Raw genomic sequence first — 27,098 nt, 5'->3', positions numbered from 1 at the left:
CCTACCACTGTTATGCTGATGACACTCAGCTTTTCCTCTCCTTTCCTCCGGATAACACAACCGTCTCAATGAGAATATCAGCTTGTCTTGTTGATATCTCTGCATGGATGAAGGATCGCCACCTTCAGCTCAATCTGTCCAAGACAGAGTTCATTGTCTGTCCAGCCAATCATTCCTTACCTCCACAGATACGTGTGAAGCTTGACTCTGTCACACTTGTTCCTACGCCTGCTGCCCAGAATCTTGGTGTCATGGTGGATGACCAGTTGACCTTTAAGGTCCATGTTGCCTCGGTTGCCCGTACCTGTCGAAATGCTCTCTACAACATCAAGAGAATCAGACGTACCTGACAAAACACACGACTCAGCTTCTGGTTCAGGCTCTGGTCATCTCACGCATCGATTACTGCAGTTCCCTCCTGGCAGGTCTGCCGGCATGCTCTGTTAAACCTCTGCAGATGATCCAGAATGCCGCAGTCCGTCTGGTTTTTAACCAACCGAAACGATCTCATGTTACTCCACTGCTAATCGCACTTCACTGGCTTCCGGTTGCAGCACGGATCAAATTTGAAGCTTTACTTCTGGTTTACAAAACAATAACTCAAACGGCTCCCGTCTACCTTCACTCCCTGATCCAGGCCTACACTCCCTCTCCACAGCTACGTTCCACCAGTGAAAGACGCCTCGTGTTACCATCAATACGTGGGACTAAATCACCAGCCAGACTCTTTTCCTCTGTTGTTCCACGATGGTGGAATGATCTCCCAAACTCTGTCCGCTCTGCAGAGTCCCTGTCTACTTTTAAGAGCAAGCTGAAGACTCAGCTCTTCAAGGAGCACTTCAACACTTAGTTTAGCTGTATTTGTTGGAAAGTTGGAGAAACTTTGCAACAAACTTTATGGTATTAATTCTTTGTATTTTAACATAGGTGATATTATGGGGTGGGAAGGGAGTAAACAAAAAAAAAAAAAAAGCCTGTAGCACTTCATGGAGGCCCTGCGTCCAACTGGACAGTCCACCAGCACCTTCCTACTATGTCCTCTACTGTTGGATTTTGTGCTTATGTTGTTCTCACTCATGTGCAAATAAATAAAAGCATCTGCTAAATGTGGAATAGAATAGAATAGAATAGAATAGAATAGGAGTATAAATACACAGAAGAACACAACAAGACACAGATGAGATGGATGAACTAAATGAACCGAGGTCAACTAATGAACAAGACAAGGCTAAACAGGAAACGAGACTCCAGGGAACTAAACAGGGAAAACGACAAAATAAAAGAGGAAACCAGAACTAAAGATACACATAATATAACCTCATGGTATCTGCATGTGAACTGCAGTCTGTGTAAGTCAAATTCTGTGGTTTTCAGTCTCCTGACATACCAGTGTTTCAGACATTTTCATGACAACTGAGGCCAAAGCAGATCATATAAAATAACCATGTGGTTTAGGGATGGGGACAACAACCACATCCTTCATACGTTGGCGACATGCTGTGTTTCCACTCATGTCTTAGTATAAAAGACTGGACTTGCTGCGTTTGCACAACTAATCGACGACAGCTGTTTTCTGATCTTTGTGCAACATTTGTTTAGAAGAAATCCGATCCAACATGTTTCTGTTCTACAGGTTCTGGTCGGGTTTCATTTATTCATTTCATTTATTTATTTATTTATTTGATCCATGGGACAGTGCACAAACAGCATTAACCCCGCAGGGAAAGATGTGTCATGCCAGGTTATAGCACTAGTAATAAGTGCTAATTTTCACCTGTAGTCCCAGAGCAGGCTGAAGATGCGCTGGGATACTTCAAGGTTATAAAAAACACAACACATAAAAAAATTCCCAACATTACATAAAATAAGCTTCCAATTATTAACCATAGCCTCTACAAACAAGGCTGCCACCATAGCACATTCGAAGTAATCAGTAATGGGTACAAGATGGGCCAAGAGCTGCCATCATTTCAGCAAGTGTGAAAACTCACTAAAATTTGTACATTTCAGAAGCTCTGTAGGTAACTTGTTCCATTGGTTCATTGCAACATAAGAGAATGCTGATCTTCCAAAAGCAGAGTTGAGTTTTCTTATATAGCACTCGCCCCGGAGAGATGTCCGAGTGTCTCGAGAAGAAACTTCAGAACACAGAGGGATAAAAGTCTTCAGTGGTGGAGCAACAGTGCCATGAATGATCCTAAACAATAAGCATAGATTAGAATATCTAATACAATTCTCAAAACTTAAAATACTATATTTAGTAAGAATTTTGCAATGGTGATAAATTCGTGATTTTTTATCATGAATTTTAAGAGAACTTTTGAATAGTGATTCAAGAGGATTAAGAATAGTAACACATGCCTGTGACCAAGTTGTCATACAATATCGGAAATGTGAAAAAATCATTGCATTTAGATATACATACGATGCTTCAGTGGTTAGTGAGTTTCTAATATACCGATAGGTTGAAAGATTAAATTTTAAAGTATCAGTTAACTTTTTAATATGTTTCTTAAAGTTTAAGTTCGGATCAAGAATTACACCTAAATACTTGTGTTGTTCGACTTTTTGAATAGGTTGACCTTCTATCATGACTTTAGGACAATTATGAAGTTTAAAACTTTTTGTAAAATACATAGAAACAGTTTTTTCGACATTTAAAGTTAGGTAAGAATTTTTCAGCCAGTTTGAAACTTTTCTCATTTCTGTTGTAAGTTTTTGAGCCACCTCCTCCACAGTATCACCATGTGTGTACACTACAGTATCATCAGCATACATTATTATTTTGGCATTACAAATGTTTAGAAGATCATTAATATAGAGTGTGAACAGCAGTGGCCCAAGAATAGAGCCCTGCGGTACACCTATACTGCAGGCTTGCAGTGGAGATGTTACATTATTCACTGTGACACACTGTTGTCTGTCACTGAGATAAGATTGAATCCAGTTAATTGTATTTTCATGAAAACAGAATTTTGACAATTTATTTAGTAATACTAAATGATTCACAGTATCAAAAGCCTTATGCAAATCAAGAAAGACAGCTCCTACCACTCCTCCCCCATCAAGTCTGGTTTTGATCTCTTCTGTTAGGTAGCAGCAGGCAGTCTCTGTTGAGTATTGTTTTCTGAACCCAAATTGGAGTGGGTGTAACATCTCCAGAGAATTAAGGTGGTCCATGAGCTGCTCTGCTGCCACTTTTTCCAGGACTTTTGAGATTGAGGGAAGAATGCTTATTGGCTGATAGTTTGAGACCTGGAGCTTGTCTCCTGACTTGTATATAGGCTTGATTATAGCTGTTTTCAATACTGTGGGAAAGGTGCTCTCAGTTATAGATTGGTTAATTATTTTAGTTAAAACTGGTGTAAGAGTTTTTTTTTATGTTCTTTTAAAAAAGACTGTATCTATACCAAAGATATCCTTAGTTTTACTGCTATTAAGCATTGATTAGCATTTTAAAACATTGCTCTCATTGACAGTATGCAGTTTTAAAAAAGACTCATCATATTGAAATTTAGAGACAAAACTTACTTGAGGAAATGAGCCTGCCAAATCCAGTGCACAATTAAGAAAATATCGATTAAAATACAATGCTAACTCTGCATTATTGTTTAGGACTGATCCATTTACTTTAAGTTGTAAAGACTCAAAACTATGATTTTTCCTACCTGATAGATTGTCCATACTCTTCCATAGTAGCTTGGTATTTCCTTTTGCCTCTTTGATCATGTTCAAGTAGAAATTAGCCTTTGCACTTCTAAGTTGCGTAATGACTTTATTTCGTAAAGATTTGTATGTATAATAGTCTGTATTTAACTTAGATTTAAAGAACCTTTTAAGAGCAAGTTCTCTCTGCTTCATAAGGTCCCGGAGAATGCTATTAAACCAAGGAAGTTGCTTTTTATTGTTTTTCTTAAAATTGAGTTGTGTATATTTATCCACAGTCTGTTTTATTATGCATAACATATTTTTACATGAAAAACTCTGCAAACGGCATGATTAAAGCGGCGATATGTGGGTTTGGGCCCACCAGTCACATTCTGGATCTGAAGTCTGATGTTGGGGCAAGCAGACGGAATGAAACTACAGTTCCCGCGTGCCTCTGCTGCTGTGCTCCCCCTGCAAAGGCTGGAAAGTGGGAGGAAGAGCAGGAGGAGGAGCAGGAGGAGGAGCTGAGGGGGGAGTTTGGGAAAGAATGTGTGGAATTTATTTCCTGTCGCGCAGCTCTCAGAATGAAGGAGGACACAAGGAGTCATGGCCAAGTCTGAGGTTCTCCGTAACATGAAGGAGAAGGAGCGTTGACTCCTGCTGATCTTGCTGGTCTACTGTCAGCTTGCTCCTCCCCAGGAAAGAGGAGGAGGTGCAACATGGCTGAGCCTCTGCTGAAGAGGACCTTTTCCAGACTGAGAGGCAAAGACAGAAGACGCAGGAAGACTGACCCCAAACTGAACGGTGAGGAGCCGACACTCACTTTTTCATCACTTTCAAAAAGTCTGTGAACGCATCGTTCATGTGAATGCTGCAGACCCAACATCCTGTTTTCAATCTCAGCTGCTGAATTCAGACCAGGATGTACAGGAACCGCAAGTCTGATCTGAAATCAGCAACTCGTTTTCTGTCAGCAGTTTCTTGCTTCTTCCCGCTGCTGGTTGGATGCAGACCGAAAACCTCCTGCTCGTCCCGTCAGACAGACTAACTGCAAGACCTACTGAGGACTGACTCAGGACCCAATAGAGAATTATTCAGAACTCACTCAGGACTCACTCAGAAATCGGGACCCCTGAAGAACCCAATAAGGACCCAATTGGGACTGACTCAGAACCCACTCAGAACAGAGTTAGAATCCACCCAGTACTGATTCTGAACCCACTTGGAGCCCACTCAAGACAAAATCAGGTCTGATCCACAACTGACTGAGGACTGACTTTGGACACATTCAAGACTGACTTAAGACCCACTTTGCACTGACTCAGGTCCCACCCAGAACTGATTCAGGACACAATCAGGACTAAAGACTAAGTCAGGACTGGCTCGGGCCTGACTGCAGACATCTTCAGAATGGACTTTGGCCTGAGCCGGGACGCAAGTCAGGACCAACTTTGGATGCAGTCAGGACCGACTTTGGACACAGTCAGGAATGACTTTGGACGCAGTCAGGACCGACTTTGGACACAGTCGGGAATGACTTTGGACACAGTCGGGAATGACTTTGGACACAGTCAGGAATGACTTTGGACACAGTCGGGAATGACTTTGGACACAGTCAGGAATGACTTTGGACACAGTCAGGACCGACTTTGGACGCAGTCAGGAATGACTTTGGACACAGTCAGGAATGACTTTGGACACAGTCGGGAATGACTTTGGACACAGTCGGGAATGACTTTGGACACAGTCAGGACCGACTTTGGACGCAGTCAGGAATGACTTTGGACACAGTCAGGACCGACTTTGGACACAGTCAGGAATGACTTTGGACACAGTCAGGACCGACTTTGGACACAGTCGGGAATGACTTTGGACACAGTCGGGAATGACTTTGGACACAGTCAGGACCGACTTTGGACGCAGTCAGGAATGACTTTGGACACAGTCAGGACCGACTTTGGACACAGTCGGGAATGACTTTGGACAGTCGGGAATGACTTTGGACACAGTCAGGACCGACTTTGGACGCAGTCAGGAATGACTTTGGACACAGTCAGGACCGACTTTGGACACAGTCAGGAATGACTTTGGACACAGTCGGGAATGACTTTGGACACAGTCGGGAATGACTTTGGACACAGTCAGGACCGACTTTGGACACAGTCGGGAATGACTTTGGACACAGTCGGGAATGACTTTGGACACAGTCGGGACCGACTTTGGACACAGTCAGGAATGACTTTGGACACAGTCAGGACCGACTTTGGACACAGTCGGGAATGACTTTGGACGCAGTCGGGAATGACTTTGGACACAGTCAGGAATGACTTTGGACACAGTCAGGAATGACTTTGGACACAGTCGGGAATGACTTTGGACACAGTCAGGACCGACTTTGGACACAGTCAGGAATGACTTTGGACACAGTCAGGAATGACTTTGGACGTGGTCAGGACCGACTTTGGAAGCATTCAGGAATGACTTTGGACGCAGTCAGGACTGACTCAGGTCTGTCTTCCTCCAGTCACGGTACCGAGCGACTCAGGACCATGTTCAGCTGCAGCTGACTGAGTCTTGGTTCAGTCCTGAGTGTTCAGGTGCAACCGAACAAGGCAGCTTAGATCAATTTTCAGTGTAAGGTGGGGGGTTGGGGGGGTCCTGGAGGTATACAGTTGGGGGGGCAGGATTGGTTAGTAGACGTGAGGTGTGTTGGGTGGGTGACGGTGAGGGGGGCGCAGGGATGTCATGACAGTACCTTTGCATGAGGGGGACAGAACTTGAGTGTCTGCAGCCTCAGACATGTACTGTATTGTACATGTTGTGTAATGCTCAGTACTGCTTCATGCAGTCGGAACGTGACCCGGACCATTCACAGTGTTGATGCGGGGTTACTGGTTGAAGACTGCACTGGACACACTGGACTGTATAAGAGATGATTGAAAAGGTCTGCTGGTTGTGACTTTCTCTGTGGAGCAGTTTTCTGTCTGCATCTGTCTGGTTTACAGAACTTCATTCTGTACTATTTCACCTTTTACAAAAAGGTTCTGGTAGAACCAGCCAGTCCTCTTTGAGCCAGTTGTCGTTCGATGGTCCAATAGGAACCAGCTGATTCTGTTTGCGCTAGTTTTGCTTTGACCAGCCGGTCATTTTGAGTCAATCGCATTTGGTTCTGGTCAGCAGGTAACAGTTGGGATTGGCCCGATGGCCGTCCATCAACACAATGGAACTGAAGCAGAACTGACCTGGAAGCAGCTTGAAACCTGGTCATGTTGTTTTCTGCAGCAACTGAAGCATCTCCTCAAACCAGACATCAGCTCCTCCTCATGTGGCTCACAAGAAGGTTATTTTTAGACCAGATCTGTTCTGGATCAGGGCTCAGAGTTTTTCCCTGAGTGTTGTTGATCAACTCTTCTATGCTAACTGTTTTCCCCCTGTTTACGGTTGTTACGCTATCATGTTCCCCGTGTTCCCAGTGTTTCTACTAACCTTTGCTAACAGTTTTCACCTGTTTGTAGTTTGTAATAAGCTATGCTATCAGGTTCTCTGTTTCCAGTGTTTATGCTAACATAAGCTAGCAGCTTATCCCTGTTTACAGTTGTTATTCCAAGCTATGCTATCAGGTTCCTTACGCTTACAGTTTTATTACTAACCTACACTAATAGTTATCCTGTTTACAGTTGTTATACTAACAGTTTTCCTGTATTTACAGTATTTATTCTAAGCTGTGCTACTAGTTACTAGCTACTAGTTACTAATAAGTACTAGCTCATGAGTACTTACACCTGTAAAGTAAAACTATCTGTAGATCCGATGTGTTCATCCACACGCTTACTGCTCAGCTTCCTTGAGACAAACTGGGTCAGTTAAGCACTTCCTGTCATTAAACTTCTGTGTGTGTGTGTGTGTGTGTGTGTGTGTGTGTGTGTGTGTGTGTGTGTGTGTGTGTGTGTGTGTGTGTGTGTGTGTATCCATGTATATGCATGTGTGTATACATGTATATATGTGTATATATGTATATGTGTGTAAAATGTGCACATTTGTATTATGTGTATGTGTTGATATATGTGTGTATGTCCGTGTGTGTGCTTCCTGTTTATCTCTTGCTGTGAGTCTCCATTAGAGAACTTTCCAGACTATCAGAGTTTTCATCATAATGAGTACAGATTGTTTTATATTCAGTTTCCAGTTACCTTCCTACTTTTAAAGATGTTGACTGAGTGTTTATGTAGACCAGTATATATGTAGACCAGTAAATATGTAAACCAGTATATATGTAGACCATTATATATGTAGACCAGTATATATGTAGACCAGTAAATATGTAAACCAGTATATATGTAGACCATTATATATGTAGACCAGTATATATGTAGACCAGTAAATATGTAAAACAGTATATATGTAGACCAGTATATATGTAGACCAGTAAATATGTAAACCAGTATATATGTAGACCATTATATATGTAGACCAGTATATATGTAGATCAGTATATATGTAGACCAGTAAATATGTAGATCAGCATTTATGTAGACCGGTACATATGTAGACCGGTATATATGTAGACCAGTATATATGTAGACCAGTATATATGTAGACCGGTGTATATGTAGATCAGTATTCATGAAGACCGGTTTATATGTAGACCGGTATATATGTAGACCAGTATATATGTAGACCGGTATATATGTAGATCAGTATATATGTAGATCAGTATATATGTAGACCAGGATATATGTAGACCAGTATATATGTAGATCAGTATTTATGTAGACCGGTTTGTATGTAGACCGGTATATATGTAGATCAGTATTTATGTAGACCAGTATATATGTAGACCAGTATATATGTAGATCAGTATTTATGTAGACCGGTTTATATGTAGACTGGTATATATGTAGATCAGTATTTATGTAGACCGGTATATATGTAGACCAGTATATATGTAGACCGGTATATATGTAGATCAGTATTTATGTAGACCGGTTTATATGTAGACCAGTATACATGTAGACCAGTATACATGTAGACCAGTATATATGTAGATCAGTATTTATGTAGACCGGTATATATGTAGATCAGTATTTATGTAGACCAGTATATATGTAGACCGGTATATATGTAGACCGGTATATATGTAGATCAGTATTTATGTAGACTGGTATATATGTAGATCAGTATTTATGTAGACCGGTTTATATGTAGACCGGTATATATGTAGACCAGTATACATGTAGACCGGTATATATGTAGATCAGTATTTATGTAGACCGGTTTATATGTAGACCGGTATATATGTAGATCAGTATTTATGTAGACCAGTATATATGTAGACCGGTATATATGTAGATCGGTATATATGTAGATCAGTATATATGTAGACCGGTATATATCTAGATCAGTATATATGTAGATCAGTATTTATGTAGACCAGTATATATGTAGATCAGTATATATGTAGATCAGTATATATGTAGATCAATATATATTTAGACCGGTACATATGTAGACCGGTATATATGTAGATCAGTATATATGTAGACCGGTACATATGTAGACCGGTATATATGTAGACCAGTATATATGTAGACCAATATATATGTAGACCAGTATATATGTAGACCAGTAAATATGTAGACCAATATATACGTAGACCAGTATATGTGTAGACCAGTACATATGTAGACCGGTACAGATGTAGACCGGTACAGATGTAGACCGGTATATATGTAGACCAGTATATATGTAGACCAGTATATATGTAGACCAGTATATATGTAGACCGGTATATATGTAGATCAGTATTTATGTAGACCAGTTTATATGTAGAGCGGTATATATGTAGATCAGTATATATGTAGACCAGTATATATGTAGACCGGTATATATGTAGACAGGTATATATGTAGATCAGTATTTATGTAGACCGGTTTATATGTAGACCGGTATATATGTAGACCGGTATATATGTAGACCGGTATAAATTTAGAACAGTATTTATGTAGACCGGTATATATATGTAGATCAGTATTTATGTAGACCAGTATATATGTAGACCGGTATATATGTAGATAGGTATATATGTAGATCAGTATTTATGTAGACCGGTTTATATGTAGACCGGTATATATGTAGACCAGTATACATGTAGACCGGTATATATGTAGATCAGTATTTATGTAGACCAGTATATATGTAGATCAGTATATATGTAGATCAGTATATATGTAGACCAGTATATATGTAGATCAGTATATATATGTAGACCAGTATATATGTAGATCAGTATATATGTAGACCGGTATATATGTAGATCAGTATATATGTAGACCGGTATATATGTAGACAGGTATATATGTAGATCAGTATTTATGTAGACCGGTTTATATGTAGACCAGTATATATGTAGACCAGTATATATGTAGACCGGTATATATGTAGACCAGTATATATGTAGACCAGTATATATGTAGACCGGTATATATGTAGACAGGTATATATGTAGATCAGTATTTATGTAGACCGGTTTATATGTAGACCGGTATATATGTAGACCAGTATACATGTAGACCGGTATATATGTAGACCAGTATACATGTAGACCGGTATATATGTAGACCAGTATACATGTAGACCAGTATATATGTAGATCAGTATTTATGTAGACCAGTATATATGTAGACCAGTATATATGTAGACCGGTATATATGTAGACCAGTATACATGTAGACCGGTATATATGTAGACCAGTATACATGTAGACCAGTATATATGTAGATCAGTATTTATGTAGACCAGTATATATGTAGACAGGTATATATGTAGATCAGTATTTATGTAGACCGGTTTATATGTAGACCGGTATATATGTAGACCAGTATACATGTAGACCGGTATATATGTAGACCAGTATACATGTAGACCGGTATATATGTAGACCAGTATACATGTAGACCAGTATATATGTAGATCAGTATTTATGTAGACCAGTATATATGTAGACCAGTATATATGTAGATCAGTATTTATGTAGACCGGTTTATATGTAGACCGGTATATATGTAGACCAGTATACATGTAGACCGGTATATATGTAGACCAGTATACATGTAGACCGGTATATATGTAGATCAGTATTTATGTAGACCAGTATATATGTAGACCGGTATATATGTAGATCAGTATTTATGTAGACCAGTATATATGTAGACCGGTATATATGTAGATCAGTATTTATGTAGACCAGTATATATGTAGACCGGTATATATGTAGATCAGTATTTATGTAGACCAGTATATATGTAGACCGGTATATATGTAGATCAGTATTTATGTAGACCAGTATATATGTAGACCGGTATATATGTAGACCAGTATTTATGTAGACCAGTATATATGTAGACCGGTATATATGTAGACCAGTATTTATGTAGACCAGTATATATGTAGACCAGTATACATGTAGACCGGTATATATGTAGATCAGTATTTATGTAGACCGGTTTATATGTAGACCAGTATATATGTAGATCAGTATTTATGTAGACCTGTATATATGTAGACCGGTATATATGTAGATCAGTATTTATGTAGACCAGTATATATGTAGACCGGTATATATGTAGACCAGTATTTATGTAGACCAGTATTTATGTAGACCAGTATATATGTAGATCAGTATATATGTAGATCAGTATATATGTAGACCGGTATATATGTAGATCAGTATTTATGTAGATCAGTATTTATGTAGACCAGTATATATGTAGATCAGTATTTATGTAGACCAGTATATATGTAGACCGGTATATATGTAGATCAGTATTTATGTAGACCAGTATATATGTAGATCAGTATTTATGTAGACCAGTATATATGTAGACCGGTATATATGTAGATCAGTATTTATGTAGACCAGTATATATGTAGATCAGTATTTATGTAGACCAGTATATATGTAGACCGGTATATATGTAGATCAGTATTTATGTAGACCAGTATATATGTAGATCAGTATTTATGTAGACCGGTTTATATGTACACCAGTATATATGTAGATCAGTATTTATGTAGACCAGTATATATGTAGATCAGTATTTATGTAGACCGGTTTATATGTAGACCAGTATATATGTAGATCAGTATTTATGTAGACCAGTATATATGTAGATCATGATGAGAAATGGGGGCTGCGTGCTGGAGGAGTGGTCAGCATTGTGGCCCCCACAGCAAGAGCTTCGTGTGGTTAGGAGTGAGTTGTTTGTCTCTCTGTGTTGACCCTGCGATGGACGGGTGACCTATCCAGGTGTACCTGCCGCTCGCCCAGTGATTGCTGGATGGGCTCCAGTTTCCCGCGACCCTGAATTGGTCTAAGCGGGTAAGAAAATGGATGGATATTGAATAACCTTGTAGACTTCCTGCAGGCGGATCCCACAGATGGATTAATATGTTCTAAGTCAATAAGTTGTCCATCACACTGGATGAGATGTGATGTTGAAGTCCAGTCTGACTGCAGGGTCTCTTCTACACAGAATGAATAGTGAATAGACACCAGTGTGTTTGCTCCTACATACAGAGACTTCTTTCACATCTGCAGTCACAGCTGTTTATTCAAACACCCAGAATCTCTCCCTCCTCCTCCATCCTCTGGGTTTAGTCACAAACTCCAGTTATGTGAATGTTTCTTTTTAGTTTTTAATAATGGTCAGTTTTATGTCTTTACATGTGTAGCTGCTGGTTATTTCTTTTTCCCTGTTTTGACTTAACATCTCTAACTCTGTTGTATCCTTCTCCCTCTTTTTTTCTTTGCTTCACATTCATTTTCTCTCCTGTTTACTTCTTTGTTTCCCTCCCGACCACTCTTGTCAGGTCCAAGCATACTGATTCAGTCATAAAATTAAGAATAATACTGAACATTTTAAGAAAGGCCTGATATCCACAAAGCTCTTCTTTTGGACAAAACATCCAAGCAGCCGGACCACTGTCCTGCAGCGGGGATGCTGGACAGGACAAAAAAAAAAAAAAAAAAGACTGGGACACTAGTCCTGGACTCAGAACCAGACGTATGAGTTGGGCTCAGGTCCATAATGGTCTTTTGACCAGATCAGTGAGAACCAATCGGGACTGAGATGTCTGTTTCACACAGAGAAACCAACGAATGAGGAGACATTCAGCTGAAAACAGAACATTTATTCATCCAGATCAGGCCTGTGTCACAGGATCCCACACACTGAGCACAGTCCGGAGGCTGTAGGACCACCAGCCATCCAGACTTATTATCTCAACCAGGTTCCGACGCAAAAAAACCAATCCACTTTCTCCATCAGTTCTCTTCCTCCACATAAATATGTTGTTTTTCTCCTCCTGATGTCGTTGTCGAGTATATTTCAGAAAGAAAAGCTGAAATAATTAGTTTTTACCCTCAATAGCAAGCAAAGACCTCTGCATCCGACCCCTCACACAGCAAGGTGACATCACACGGTGACATCACGCGGTGTGACATCACACGGTGACATCACGCGGTGTGACATCACACGGTGACATCACGCGGTGTGACATCACACGGTGACATCACGCGGTGTGACATCTGAGTCACGTTATCTAGTGACAATCAGTGTGACTTCACACTGTGACATCTCAGCAAAAAATCCGGTGATGGATCTACTTTTTCTACCCACGTGTTCTTTCCAGATGTTCCGGTCCAGTGCGACACTGTCCAGATGACTCCATCACCATCGATGATGACTACATTGAGAACAGCGGCCATCCCCACCCACCCATCACCTCCTTGTAACCACATCACCGTTGCTAAGAAACAGCAGTGGGCGAGGCAGGGCATGTCTACCTCGCCCTCCAATCTAAGCTCCGCCCCCTGGCCTTTGAACTGGGACCAACCATCTGGGATAACAAGCCATGATTTCATGGGACAAGCCTGGACTCTGAGACCAGGACAGGACAAGGTACAGGATGATGTTCTGTGTGATCTTTCCTCCTGGTTCTGTCTGATGAATTCTCTTGCTTCCATCTGATCCTGTGTCTCTAGAAGCAGCAATACGGTGACCGCACGCCCCCAGATCTGAACAGCTGTATGTCTGTGAGCTCAACAGCACAGCTGGAGGCCTCCCAGACAGATGGGGGCTCCACTGACAACCCCCTCACCGGCACCAAGCTGTCGGGCCAGCGAGCCTACCTTCAAAGTCTAGATCGCAGCAGCCGAGCATGGGTTCTGTCGGGAAAATCCCCGGCTTCAGATGATGTGTGCGGCCCTCTGGATGACAGCAGCGGCAACATCTGGTACAATCCCATCCCTGAGGAGGAGGATGGCGGAGGTCCACGCAGGGAGGAAGAGGTATGGAGGAGAAAAAACCAAACTGTGGAGGAAGGACCAGTAAGGATGGCGGGGTCGGCACACTCCAGAGCGCAGCTTGTTGGTTGTAGCAGCGACTGGCCGCAGAAGGGTACTAAGCCAAGTGTCAGTCACCTGACCGATGACATCACAGGTAAGACTCTACCTGTTGTCATCCACACTCACAGGGTTCTTCTAGTAATCCTTTATATCTCTGCCAGATTCCCCTTCCTCGGACTCTAGCCCTGCCTCCCAGAAGAAAGGGGGTGGGCCTGGTGGTGTGATTGACAGGCTGAGGTCTCCAGGCACAGTGAGGAGGATCTCTCTAAAAATGAAGAAACTTCCAGAGTTGCGTCGAAAACTCAGCCTACGTTCAGCCTCCCGCGCTCATCGCCAGGGCAACAGCAGAGGGGGTGGAGATGAGGCGAAGGATGCGACATCGTTGTCAATGCTGTCAAATCAGAATGTTATTAGCAAATATCATCTGGACAGCTCCACCCCCCCAAACCGACCGCTGCGACGATCGTCCAGAGGACGCAGCACCAGCAAATCAGGTAAAAAGCTCAGTTCATAAGGAAGCAAAACATCCTTTGACCTCAGCCACTGAGATGAAGGTTTCTGATTGGTGCCAGTATGTCAGGCTCTGACTGGGTTCTGATATCTCTAAGTTTAGGGATCCCATAAAGTTAACCTGATGTTAACCTGGAGTTTCACCGGAAAGTTGATCCAGATGTTACCGTGGGAGCTGACTTCCAAAACATTTAGAAATTAACCTGAAAGCTGAAAACCTGAAGTTAACCTGCTCACCTGACTAAATGCAGCCACACAACCAAAGTCTTAAATGCCTTCCAGGGTATCTCAGTGATGGAGACTCTCCTGAGCTGTTGCCAAGGCAACAGATGCCTCTCCATGCCGCTGCCAAAGAAGCACCATGTGATGTCAGTTCGTTCCGGCTGTACGTAGGCTCGGATCCGCCACGGTGCAGCCAGCGGGTGACCGGGTTACTGACGGTCCACCTGCTGGGCCTGGAAGAGATGAAGAATAGCAGGTAAAAGCCCCAGACCACAGCACCACCCAGAGCCCATCAGAGGAACTGCAGTCCGTCTTACACTAACTTCATCATCCCCGTTTAGAAATAATTGATCAAGCATTTGAGAAAAGTGAATTTCTGTTCTGTAGTGGCTCTGGTCCAGTCTCTGTTCATGTCTCTGGTTCCAGGTCAGATGACAGTAAGGAGGTTTTCTTGGCCATCCAGACTGATGGCATAACGAGAGCAAGGACTGCCCTTCTGACTCTGAGAGGCTCTGCCTTGTCCTTAAATCACACCTTTCATCTGGAGCTGGAGAGGGCTCGGCAACTCCGCATTGTGGTCTTAACACCAGGTACCAAGACCCGGTTCGGGCATTACAAACATTACAGGGGACATAAACCTCTGTCTGAACCTCAGTTCTGAACCAGTTCTGCAGCCGAGTTATCCCCAAAAAAAGAACTAGAATCATGGGTATACCTAGCACAGAACCAGAGTTATCCCCAACACACAGCTTTAGTGGGTCTGAAAGATGGCCACCTGCTAACTGAGGTGAGACAGAGTCTCAGCAGGACTTTCATGACCTGGAGACAACTGGTCCGTCATCTGGTCCAGATGGCGGGGATTTTTTTTTAGGTTCTGGAACAAGGTGGGATGTTTTCCGAAACAAAGGAAATACATTTTCTGACTCAGGCTGGTGTTGAAAAGGTCCTGAAAAATCCACCATAGTGGTTCTGAGCAGGTTTTCAGAGCCCTGGAGCTGGAACCATCAACAGGGTCTTGGCTGCAGCCTGGAGAATGAGATGGGGCTGGATATTGGGTGGGGTTGGACGTCCAACCCCGTCCAATCAACATTTTGATTGAATTAACCCAAACCCTAACCCTAACCCCACACCCATCCAACCCTACCCATTGGACATCCAACCACGCCCATTGGACATCCAACCCCGCCCAATATCCAGCCCCGCCTCATTCCCCAGGCTGCAGCCGGGGGTTATCTGAACCATCTGGACCAGCAGACTTTTTGTGGTTCAGTTTTTCTGTTTCTTCATCTAACTGCAGCCCCTTTAGCTTGTTTTTGTCCAAGCATCCTGAACATGAGCCATTTTTCACAAGAAGATCAGACCTCAAATCCTGCAGTCTGGCTGGAACATATTAAAGTTTTATTCATGACTTACAGACCCTGACTGGTGGACGTCCTTTAAAACAGGGGTGCCCAAGTTCAGTCCTCGGGATCTACCATTCTGAGACTTTTAGATGCAACCCTTGTCCAATACCCCTGAATCAAATAGCTAAATTCCCTCCTCTGCATGTTATCAAGCTCTGCAGCAGCCTGGTAACGAGACATTCATTTGATTCAGGTGTGTTGGACAAGGGTTACTTTAAAATTTGCAGGATTTCAGATCTTGAGGACTGAACCCCTGCTTTAAAATAACTAACAGTGATCAGCAGCAGTGGAGTCATTCATAACTGACCGCTGCTGCAGCCAGTGGATGTACAGGTTTCCTCTCTGTTGCAGCCAGCCCACCGGCTTTAGGGATGGACCAGCAGAGTCAGGTGGTTTCAGGACGACCAACCAGAAACAGGGTTTGCTGCCTGGGTGGAGTCTCCATCCCACCACTCTTCAAAGGTTGGTTGCAGCAAACCTTTAGGTATAATTGTTATTAAATATAAACAGAAAAAGTGATGATGATGGAGGGGTCTTACCATGAATGTTTTGGTCTCAGGGAGTCGCAGCCAGCAGCTGTGTGTGAAGCTGGAGCCAAGAGGACTTCTCTATGTCAAACTATCTCTGCAGGAGAAATGGGACACACAGGTATAGCTGCAACAGCACATTTTTCCACTGATGGGAAAGAACAGTCATGTTACGACCCAAGTCTGTTAGGGTAAATGAGCTGAACAAAAGAAAGAACTGTGGCAAGATGTTGAAATATGGACTGATACAGATTTATCATCGCGTAAGGAGATGAGGTTGATAAAAATGGTAATAAAGGAGTTGAGGTTAACGATGCTGCAAGCAAAAGGAAAACAGAAAAACAGGCCGGCAAAGCCAGATTTGGACAAACAAAAGAGAAGTCATAAAGGTATAATTGTTAACAACCATAAAACAAAACTTATCTGTTAAACCTTAGCTCAAAGCCAAGTAGCTTTAATACTACTGGTGACACACAAAACAATCAGACTAAACAACTGCAAACAAAGGAACTAAACTGGGAAAACAAATCTCCACTATAAATCACACCATAGTCAATATCCAAACACATGAGCAAGCTGAAGGCAGACTACTACTGAGCAAGCAGTTGCTGCTGATTGAAGGGTCCAGGTGTCTTTTATATCTGGCGGTTGGTAGAACCAGCAGTGATTGAAGCATCAGTTACCCAGTGAGAAGGGAGGAGATGAAGGTGTGACTGGTCAGACCAATCCCAACCAGAGGAGAGCAAGCAGAGATTTGAATGAGAAATTGATCGCAGGTGTAGACTATCAGAGAATGGGCAGTCAGTTCTGATGTTTGTTTGCATCTGCAGCCCAATGGGGATGCATCATCACCTGCCAATGTGTTTGGGGTTGAACTGCACCACCTGGTGGATAAAGAAGCATCTATGTCTCCAGTCCCCCTGCTGATCCAGAAAACTGTGGCTGAGATTGAGCGACGAGGACTGAAGGTCAGAAATCACACTGGGTTTGCTCTAGTGTCGTGTTGAGCTAAACTAACGTGATCATGCTAACCTGTGTGTCAGGTGGTGGGTCTGTATAGACTGTGTGGTTCTGCTGCAGTGAAGAAGGAGCTGAGGGATTGGTTTGAGAGGAACAGTGCAGCCGTCTGTTTGTCAGAAGACCTCTACCCCGACATCAACGTCATTACAGGTCAGTTACCAAAGCACAGAACTTGCAGTAGAATCTTTCACCTGATCTTGATTTGGGACATGTTCACACTGCTGTTGTTTGGGCCTGTTTAAGCAGACTATGGTCAGCTTTACAGTGGTCCTTGATATCAGACCTTGGTCTGCTTTGTAATGCAGACCAAAGAAGCGGACTCTGGTCTGTCTGAAAGCCCGGAGTCTTGGTTGGCTTGCCAACGGACTATCCAGCAACCAATTAGAAAGTGATGTGTGCCAACCACGATAAAGTATGACGAAGGTGTGATGCAGTTTAGTGATGCAGATTATTGTCTGGGACTAAAAACAAAGCCATCAACATGGGTTAAAAAAACGTGTGTTCTGCACGGCAGGACCAGTCTTTCACACATCCAGTTTTACCCACCAGAACCCATTTGGATGACCAAACCTGGCCTGTGTATGTAGAACCTGCGACCCAACCCGCGCTTTAACTTGTTATCAAGGACTTGTCCCTATCACTCCTGATCTGTCCTGCCTAAACTGACCTGTCAAAATCTGAAAGAAAGAATTGAGGTGTGGATTTGTACTGGACAGTGTGATAATATGACATTGGTGACTTGATTTGGTAGCTGAGATAAAACTGCAGGGACCTGGACTTAATAATATAGACCTGAACCTGACAACTGAACTTGGATGACTGCTTCTCCTCTTGTCCTGGCTATACACTCTCCTGTGTTCTCAGGTATTCTGAAGGACTACCTGCGGGAGCTGCCGTCTCCGCTCATAACCAGGACTTTGTACCAGGTGGTCCGGAACGCCATGACCATGCAGCCTCCACCTGTGACCCCAGACCCTCAACTGGCCCAGAGCACCGTGAAGCTGCTGTCCTGTCTGCCACCTCCAGAGAGGGTAAGAAGACTCTACTTTCAACCCAGCAGCGGACTCGGTTCTGGTTCTTCATGGCAGTTTGGTGTGTGAGAGACTATAGTTATATAACCAGAACAGTGACTTGGACCTTTCTAGAAATGGTCTAAAAACCTTAAAGAAATAAAACTACATTCTGTCATGATGTCCAGCAGGGGGCGACATGTTACCACCATTGTGTGTTTCATGTTGACATTCAGTAACGTCTCAATAATCAGGACCCACAGTGCTTAACTAGGTACTGGCCCAATTCTACACAACTACTGGTTGTTATTGGTTGTTACATGTATCGGTTACACAAAGGTTTTCCGATACTCACTCTTCTCTCACTCCAGGTGCATTATGGCAGTGGCAGTGCAGTCCATTCAGTAAATTAGATTGGATAGCAGGGGAATAAGTCTTACCTTTTGTATGTTGCATCGTGTAATAAAATGTCCTGTATCGTAGTGTTAAGTGAGGCAACTGAAATAAACATATCACATAGGATTCCACATCCCACTGAATCAAGATAATAGTGATAAATTACATGGCATCTGCACAGTTTTAAGTGTAGGTTTTTCAAGCAATGGTATGTTAGTGTGGCTTTGTTTGTGTACCTATGTTAGCATAGCTTTGCTACTATAGTTTTTCTACAATACCTTTGTGAGTGTATCTTTGCTAGTGTAGTTTTCTTAGCATATTAGCATAGTTCTGTTACCACATTTTTTCTAAAATAGCTTTGATAGTGCAGCTTTGCTTGTGTGAGGTTTTGCTAGCATAGCTTTGTTACAGTAGCTATGTTAACATAGCTTTGTTTCCGTAGCTTTGTTAATTTAGCTTTGCTTTGTGAGTGCCATGTTAGTGTAGCTTTGTTACAATAGCTTTGTTAATGTAGATTTGCTATTCTAGCTTTTTTTTAAAACTTTTTATTTGCATTTTTAAACACATAACTAACAGAATGTGTTACCAGAGACAAGTGACCAAAAAGAGAGAGAAAATAAACAAATAGATATTTAAATTAAATTTTTATATATATATATATATATATATATATATATATATATATATATATATATATATATATATATATATATATATATATATACACACATACATACATACATACATACATATACATACACATACACACCTACATATATATACCTACTTACATACATATACCTGCACGTAATAAAATATAATATATATAACATACATTCTCACAATGTATACAGATGCGCAGTATGCGTACTTGTACACACATCTTTATGTGTAGGAGAAGAAAGAGAAGAAAAAAAAAAGCAAAACAAAGGGATTCACCTCTTGTCAGGGCTCATTTTCCACACTGCGAAGTGATATTAACAACCTGTATAGCTTACATCATCAAGTATTCAATAACCATATGGCATCTCCGGTTATAAATGCCCATTTTCATTTGTAGTGATGCCGTCATTCGTTCCATTATACACACCTGTTTCAACTTTTTTTTCCATTCAATTACAGTTGGTGTTTTAACATTCTTCCAATTCAAAGTTATAATTTTCTTAGCTACCAGTATTAATATATGTCGTTTATATCTTTGGTCAGCATTGAAAAGGTCGACCGGCATTACACCAAGAAGGAAAAACAGAGTATTTGAAGGGATTTCTCTTTTTAAAATGTTTTCAATTTCTTCTTTGATTTTTTTTCCAATACTCAATTATCATTGGGCAGTCCCAAAATATATGTGTATGATCCCGTATTTTGTCGCACTGTCTCCAACACGAAGATGCTGACGGGTTTTTAACAAAATTAGAAATGACCATTGGAGTCTGATTTTTAGCTTCAAATCAAATTCTTTCCTCTGCTGACCAGTGACATCTTTATGACTCTCATTACAAATTTTATCCCACAGTTCGTCCTCTATTATATTATTAGATTCTAATTCCCATTTTTCCTTTATGCTGTAGGTATTCATAACAACATCTGATGAAAGTTTTTTATATAAAAACGAGACATATTTGGACCTCGGAGAATGTTTTTCTATAATTGTAATAAAATATTGCTCTATGTTATTTGGGATTTTGAGAAGTCGCTCTTTTTCCTTATGATTTGTAATGTAACTCCTAATTTGAAGGTAAGATGAAATTGTTCTTAAATTTGTGAGAAGGATTTTAAATGTGTTCCTTCAAACAACTGATTCAAAATAGTGAGGCCTTTAGAGGCCCAACTCTTGAAGCCATGATCCCATGTAGAAGGCAAAAAAATCTAAATTACCCACTATTGGCATAGCTCGAGAGATGGACCCTGTGTCTTTGATCCATTTTTTGACATCCACCCATATTTTTAAACTATGTTTTATCCACTCATTTCCAATTTTCATCTTAACCTGTTTTAAGTCCACAAAGGGAAGGACAGATAATGGTACAACTTTAACTTCACCCTGTTCAATTTGGGTCCATTTTGCATCATCGTCTCCACTGATCCATGTCACAATAGCTGATAGTTGAGCTGCCCAGTAATAATGTTTTACATTTGGCAAAGCCAGACCTCCTTTATTTTTAGGTAAATAAAGAGTCTTCAATTTAATTCTGTGTCTCTTGTGTTGCCAGATAAATTGAGAAATCGATTTGTTTAACATATTAAAAGTAGAAATGGGGACTTTAACAGGCAGCGACTGGAATAAAAACAGGAGACGAGGAAGCAGATTCATCCTCTCAGTCTCAACTCTGCTAAAAAGAGATAAGGGTAAAATGTCCCATCGTACTAGATCACTTGTTATTTGTTTAATTAACTTATTGTAATTTAAATCATAGAGTTTAGTGTTATCAGTGGTTATAGTAATTCCCAGATATTTGAATCCTTGTTTTGACCAGTGAAATGACACTATGTCATCAAGTTGGTCAGGCCACTTTCCCGATATCATCATTGCCTCTGATTTATTTTGGTTTATTTTATATCCAGAGATGTTTCCATAATTTTGCAGACATTCAGACAGAAATGAACCCTGTCTGATCTGGTTTTATTAATTTCTTAATATATTTCTGTACTCTGGCTGCTAAAATAGATGTTGATATTTTATAGTCCATGCACAAAAGACTTATAGGACGATAGCTAGAGCACAGTAGTGGATCTTTTCCATCTTTATATCATACAGTGATGATAGCCTCTGACCATGATCCAGGAGGATTCCCTGAATTCAACACATAATTATATATCTTGCATAATACAGGAGTAAGGTCATTAACAAACACTTTGTAATATTCTCCGGCAAACCCATCAATCCCTGGTGATTTATTGTTCTTCAATTTCACAATGGTATTTTTAATCTCTTTTTCTGTAATTGGTTCTACTAGGAAAGAGGCCTTGTCAGCTGTCAATTTATCCAATTTAATATTTTCAAAAAATTCTCGTATTCTGTCTGTTTTTGAGTTTTGGGATTGACTTTTATACAGTTGTTTAAAATATTTAGCAAAGGTGTCTGCTATTGTTTTGGGGCCAGTTTCTACCTCATTTGAATGAAGTTGTTTAATTTTGGGAATTTTCCGACTGGCCTGCGCTTTCTGTCACTGAAAAGACAATAATCTGCTGGCCTTATTTCCGTATTATAATGTTTCCTACCAATGAACCTAAGGGCACCCTCTGCTTTGTATGTCAGTAACTCATCTAGTTGGTTTCTGTGCTCTTTAAGTCTATCCAGTTCTTCTTGTTTTCCATGTTGTTTGTGCTCAGTTTCTAGTCTTTTGATTTCTGTTTCTAATTCCAATTGTTTTTTAAGTTTGTCCTTTTTTTTAACCGTGATCCTATAGAGATTATTTTTCCCCTTATTGTGGCTTTACCTGCGTCCCATAAAACTGAGGGTGAGACCATTCCATTAACATTCAGAGCGTTCCTTATTTCTTCTCTTGTATTAACATCTGTTAGTAATGAGACATTAGGTCTCCAATATTTCATACATGGCTCTGGTCCCAAGTCTAATGACTGAAATGGTCATTGGTTCAATCACACAGTTTTTAACCCGGTATGTATCTTTTTTGGAAATTAAGAAGTGATCCAGCCGTGAGTAACTGCCGTGCACTTGTGACATGAAGGTGAAGTCTCTCTCATTTGGATGAATGTGACGCCACACATCTATTAACCCTAATTCTGTCATTATGTTTGATAAACTTTTGGACATTCTGGTTTGAGGTTTTGAGGATGATGGTAATTTATCTAATCGATTATTCAGCACACAATTGAAGTCCCTGCCCGTAAGAAGAACACATTCCCTGTTGTCCGCTACCAGGTATGCTAGCTTTTTAAAGAAATGTGGACAGTCTTCGTTTGGTGCGTAAGCATTCAAAATAGTAATTTTAAGTCCAGGAATCATCCCTACAACCATAACATAGCGGCCCTCTGAATCCTGAAACACCTTTTCACAGTTAAACTATGTAGATTTACTAAATAATATAGCTACTCCTCTTTTTTTATGTTTCCCATAAGAGCTGCTATAAACCTGATCCACCCATTCTCGCTTTAATTTTTGGTGCTCAGTTTCTGTAAGGTGTGTTTCTTGAAGTAAGGCTACGGAGCAACACATTTTCTTTAACTGTCCCAGTATCTTTTTCCTTTTGATTGGGTTATTGATTCCCTTAATATTGTAGGTAATGAAATTAAGTAATGCCATCACTGTATGTATATTGTTTCAAGTTACAAAGCCCTGTCCATTCCCTAATACATGTCAACCAAACGAAACATAAATAATATAACTCCAAACATGTAACATTTAACAAATCAGAATTCGCCACTTGTCTCTGATAGAACAAAACAAAAACAATAAACAGAACTTCCACATTTCTAGTCAGACACAGGACAACAAGTGTAACTATGTCTGACCCCCGGTGATAATGGGACAGAGAGTGGTGACCTGGCCTCTCTGTAGTAAATAGCACACAACAATGACCAGTGCTACAAAAGAGTCCATCTTGAGCTTCAGCCGTGCTGGATATAGGCATTTTGCCTGTATGCCGTTTTGTTTTAACTGTTGGATGACTGAGTGAACCTTAGCTCGCTTCTTTTGTAACTCAGGAGAATAATCTTGGTCGAAAAAAATACTCTTGTCCTGAAACATCACCTGTCTTTGGCTCCAAGCTTGCTGTAATACGACGTCTTTCACAGCTGCATCAAGAAACCTCACAATGATAGATCTGGGGGGAGCAGCTGGGTTCGTCGGCCTGGATTGGAGCAAGCGGTGTGCTCGTTCGATTTTAATATCTAGGTTGGGCGGCAGTCTAAGCACTTTGGGCAACAGACCTTTCACTAATGCGACCATATTTCCCTTTTCACTCCCCTCTGGTATTTGGAATATACGAAGATTGTTTCGTCTCAGTCTATTCTGCAGGTCATCACACATCGCAGTGAGTTGTTTATCACGTTGGAGCAGGTAGCGCAGCACCCGACGCTGACATGCCTCCGCTTCTTCCACCCCGCTTACTCTTCCCTCCAGCCCACCAATCCTCTGCTGATGTTCACCAAACTGCCCTTTAATGTTGGTCACACGCTGCTTGGCTTTCGTGGCTACTAGCATTCAAGCTAGCACAATCCAACTTCGATATTTTGTCGCTTACTTCTTTCAAATGTCCATGTTTTCCGGGTCCTTTGTTTCTTGAGGATGAGGTAATCTTGTTTTAATTGTTTTCTGATACGGTAGGCCTTAAATATTTGCAGTTGTCACCTTTTTTAAATTTATTTTCTGATGGAGCTTCGTATCTAACCTGGTGTTTCCACCATGACATCACTGGAAGTCTGCTATTCTAGCTTTGATAGTATGTCTTTGCTTGTGTAGCTTTGTTAGTGTAGCTATGCTAGCAGTGCATATAAGAGAACAAGTTGTGATTTTTCTGCCAGTGGAAATGGTAAAATCAATTGACCAGCCATTAAGTCTAACTTTTCCGATGATATCAAGATTGATTAATACACAATCTTAGCATCACTTGGCAGCTCCCGATCCTCCCTCTGACTGTTTCCATTGTCTTCTTTTTCCAGGCCACGCTCTCTCTCCTGCTTGACCACCTCAGTCTGGTGGCCTCCTTCAGTTCCTCCAACAGAATGACCCACCAGAACCTGGCGGTCTGCTTTGGCCCGGTTCTCCTCACTCCAACACAGGAAGCTTGGAGGGCAGAAAGAGGGATGGCAAAGAGCGTTGGTACTGGAGAGGAGATGGCGAGTGCAGTAGACTTCAAACGGCACATCGAGGCATTGCATTACTTACTGCAGCTGTGGCCAGGTGAGACATTTTCAGCATGAAGCTCCACCCATTCTATGGCACTGCTGTTGCTATGGGAACTACCATGTCTTTCACTTACCACATGTCCCTCCTCAGTGCCGACACAAGTCCCAACTGGTCAACACACCAACAACTCTCCTGCATCCCCCACATTTACCTACAATACCCCTGGAGAGGAGGAAGCGGTGGTGTCCAGGCGAGGGCGTGGTGGCATGACGCGGCTGGAGAGTCCGCCGTCCATCACCAACCGGTACGCGGGAGACTGGACTGTCTGTGGACGGGACCTGCTGTCCAGGCAGGAAGCCGACTATGATGAGGTGGCAGGAAGTGAGAGCAATGAAGGTAAAGACAGAACCAGACTAAGGCTGACCTGGTTCAGAACTCCTGCAGAACAAGAGGTGTGTTTTTGAAGATGGTCCTGACTGATGCTGCTGGTTCTTGTTCCAGGCAGCGGGGATGAAGAGGAGGACGAGGAGGAGGAGAGAAGGAAAGAAGTGTGGTCACCTGGAGGAGGATCTCTCTTTGTGGATGATTTTCTGGATTTTGATGCTCCTTTTAACTGTCGACTTAGTCTAAAAGACTTCGACACCCTGATCCATGATCTGGACAGAGAATTGGCAAAACAGATCAATATCTGCCTGTAGAGGAGCAGGAGGAGAAGGAGGAGGAAAATCTGAGTAGGGTTTGATATTCCACCAGAGCAGCTTTCATCAGTTAACTTTAAAACTATGGCTTGTTACTTTTTCTGCTTCATTTCCACGTCGGAAAGTTTCCTCGTCTGAACATTTTTCCACCGTAAAGTTTTCTGCTGGGAAAGTTCATGTTTGGAATGTTAACCAGCTGAAAGTTTCCTCGTCGGAACATTTCTCCACCGTAAAGTTTTCTGCTGGGAAAGTTCATGTTTGGAATGTTAACCAGCTGAAAGTTTCCCCTTCAGAGTTTTGTTCTCATAAATTTTTGCTCACGCGTGACGGAATGTCATCCTGTCAGAAAGTTTCTCCGTCTAAAATTTTACTTGGAAAAGATTTTTGGAAGGAAGCCATGTAGTGCGCCCAAATCAAAATAAGACATTCACAAAACTTGTGCTACTAAAGACCTATTTAAACCAGGATCAGGAACATAGGAGGACCAAGATTTAGGTCTCCAGGACATTTTGAAAGAGGTTGTCTGCCAATAAAGAAACAAAAAAAACAGTTCTTAACTAAAGGTCAGCCAAGTTTTCATGAAGGACTTTTGTGTTGAATTTGTAAGAACCAGAACTTGATTGATTCTCATATTTGCGTGCGGTTGGAATGGAGTCGGCTTGTGGTAGGACCAGTGTCTGCATGTGATCCTACTGGTTTCTGTGTACTGTTGGGACATGTCTCCGTACCGTAGGGACATGTCTGCGTACGGTAGGGACATGTCTGCTTTCTGTAGGGACATGTCTGCGTACCGTAGGGACATGTCTGCTTTCTGTAGGGACATGTCTGCGTACGGTAGGGACATGTCTGCGTACCGTAGGGACATGTCTGCGTACCGTAGGGACATGTCTGCGTACCGTAGGGACATGTCTGTGTACCGTAGGGACATGTCTGTGTACCGTAGGAACATGTCTGCTTACCGTAGGGACATGTCTGCGTACCGTAGGGACATGTCTGCGTACCGTAGGGACATGTCTGCGTACGGTAGGGACATGTCTGCGTACGGTAGGGACATGTCTGCGTACCGTAGGGACATGTCTGCGTACCGTAGGGACATGTCTGTGTACCGTAGGGACATGTCTGCGTACCGTAGGAACATGTCTGCTTACCGTAGGGACATGTCTGCGTACCGTAGGGACATGTCTGCGTACCGTAGGGACATGTCTGCGTACCGTAGGAACATGTCTGCTTTCTGTAGGGACATGTCTGCGTACGGTAGGGACATGTCTGCTTACCGTAGGGACATGTCTGCTTACCGTAGGGACATGTCTGCTTACCGTAGGGACATGTCTGCGTACCGTAGGAACATGTCTGCTTACCGTAGGGACATGTCTGCGTACCGTAGGGACATGTCTGCGTACCGTAGGAACATGTCTGCTTTCTGTAGGGACATGTCTGCGTACGGTAGGGA

At 41.8% G+C, this 27,098-nt stretch overlaps 1 protein-coding gene across 1 annotated transcript; it reads left to right on the top strand.

Moving 5' to 3' along the window:
• Nucleotides 1-4,249: 4,249 nt before the first annotated feature.
• On the top strand, nt 4,250-26,307 carry syde1 (synapse defective Rho GTPase homolog 1). Its single transcript, XM_079260870.1, has 14 exons — nt 4,250-4,452; nt 13,339-13,607; nt 13,691-14,147; nt 14,215-14,547; nt 14,846-15,041; nt 15,212-15,375; nt 16,540-16,650; nt 16,748-16,836; nt 17,546-17,683; nt 17,759-17,885; nt 18,600-18,766; nt 24,764-25,004; nt 25,101-25,346; nt 25,452-26,307. Exons 1-14 carry the CDS (start codon nt 4,368-4,370, stop codon nt 25,646-25,648), a joined length of 2,820 nt encoding a protein of 939 aa, XP_079116996.1. The 5' UTR covers nt 4,250-4,367; the 3' UTR covers nt 25,649-26,307.
• The last annotated feature ends 791 nt before the right edge of the window (nt 26,308-27,098 follow it).

This window comes from Telmatherina bonti (genome assembly GCF_933228915.1).
Source record: "Telmatherina bonti genome assembly, chromosome: 21".
Lineage (NCBI taxonomy): Eukaryota > Metazoa > Chordata > Actinopteri > Atheriniformes > Telmatherinidae > Telmatherina > Telmatherina bonti.
The sequence above is the reverse complement of the archived record's forward strand: the minus strand, read 5'-3'. Positions and strand labels throughout refer to the sequence as shown.

Excerpts from the sequence above, each read along its gene's own strand:
- syde1 (XM_079260870.1), top strand. The coding sequence starts at position 4,368 with ATGGCTGAGCCTCTGCTGAAGAGGACCTTTTCCAGACTGAGAGGCAAA. Across the intron at positions 13,608-13,690 it reads TGAGACCAGGACAGGACAAG|AAGCAGCAATACGGTGACCG; the intron begins GTACAGGATGAT and ends CTGTGTCTCTAG. Across the intron at positions 17,886-18,599 it reads CGACATCAACGTCATTACAG|GTATTCTGAAGGACTACCTG; the intron begins GTCAGTTACCAA and ends CTGTGTTCTCAG.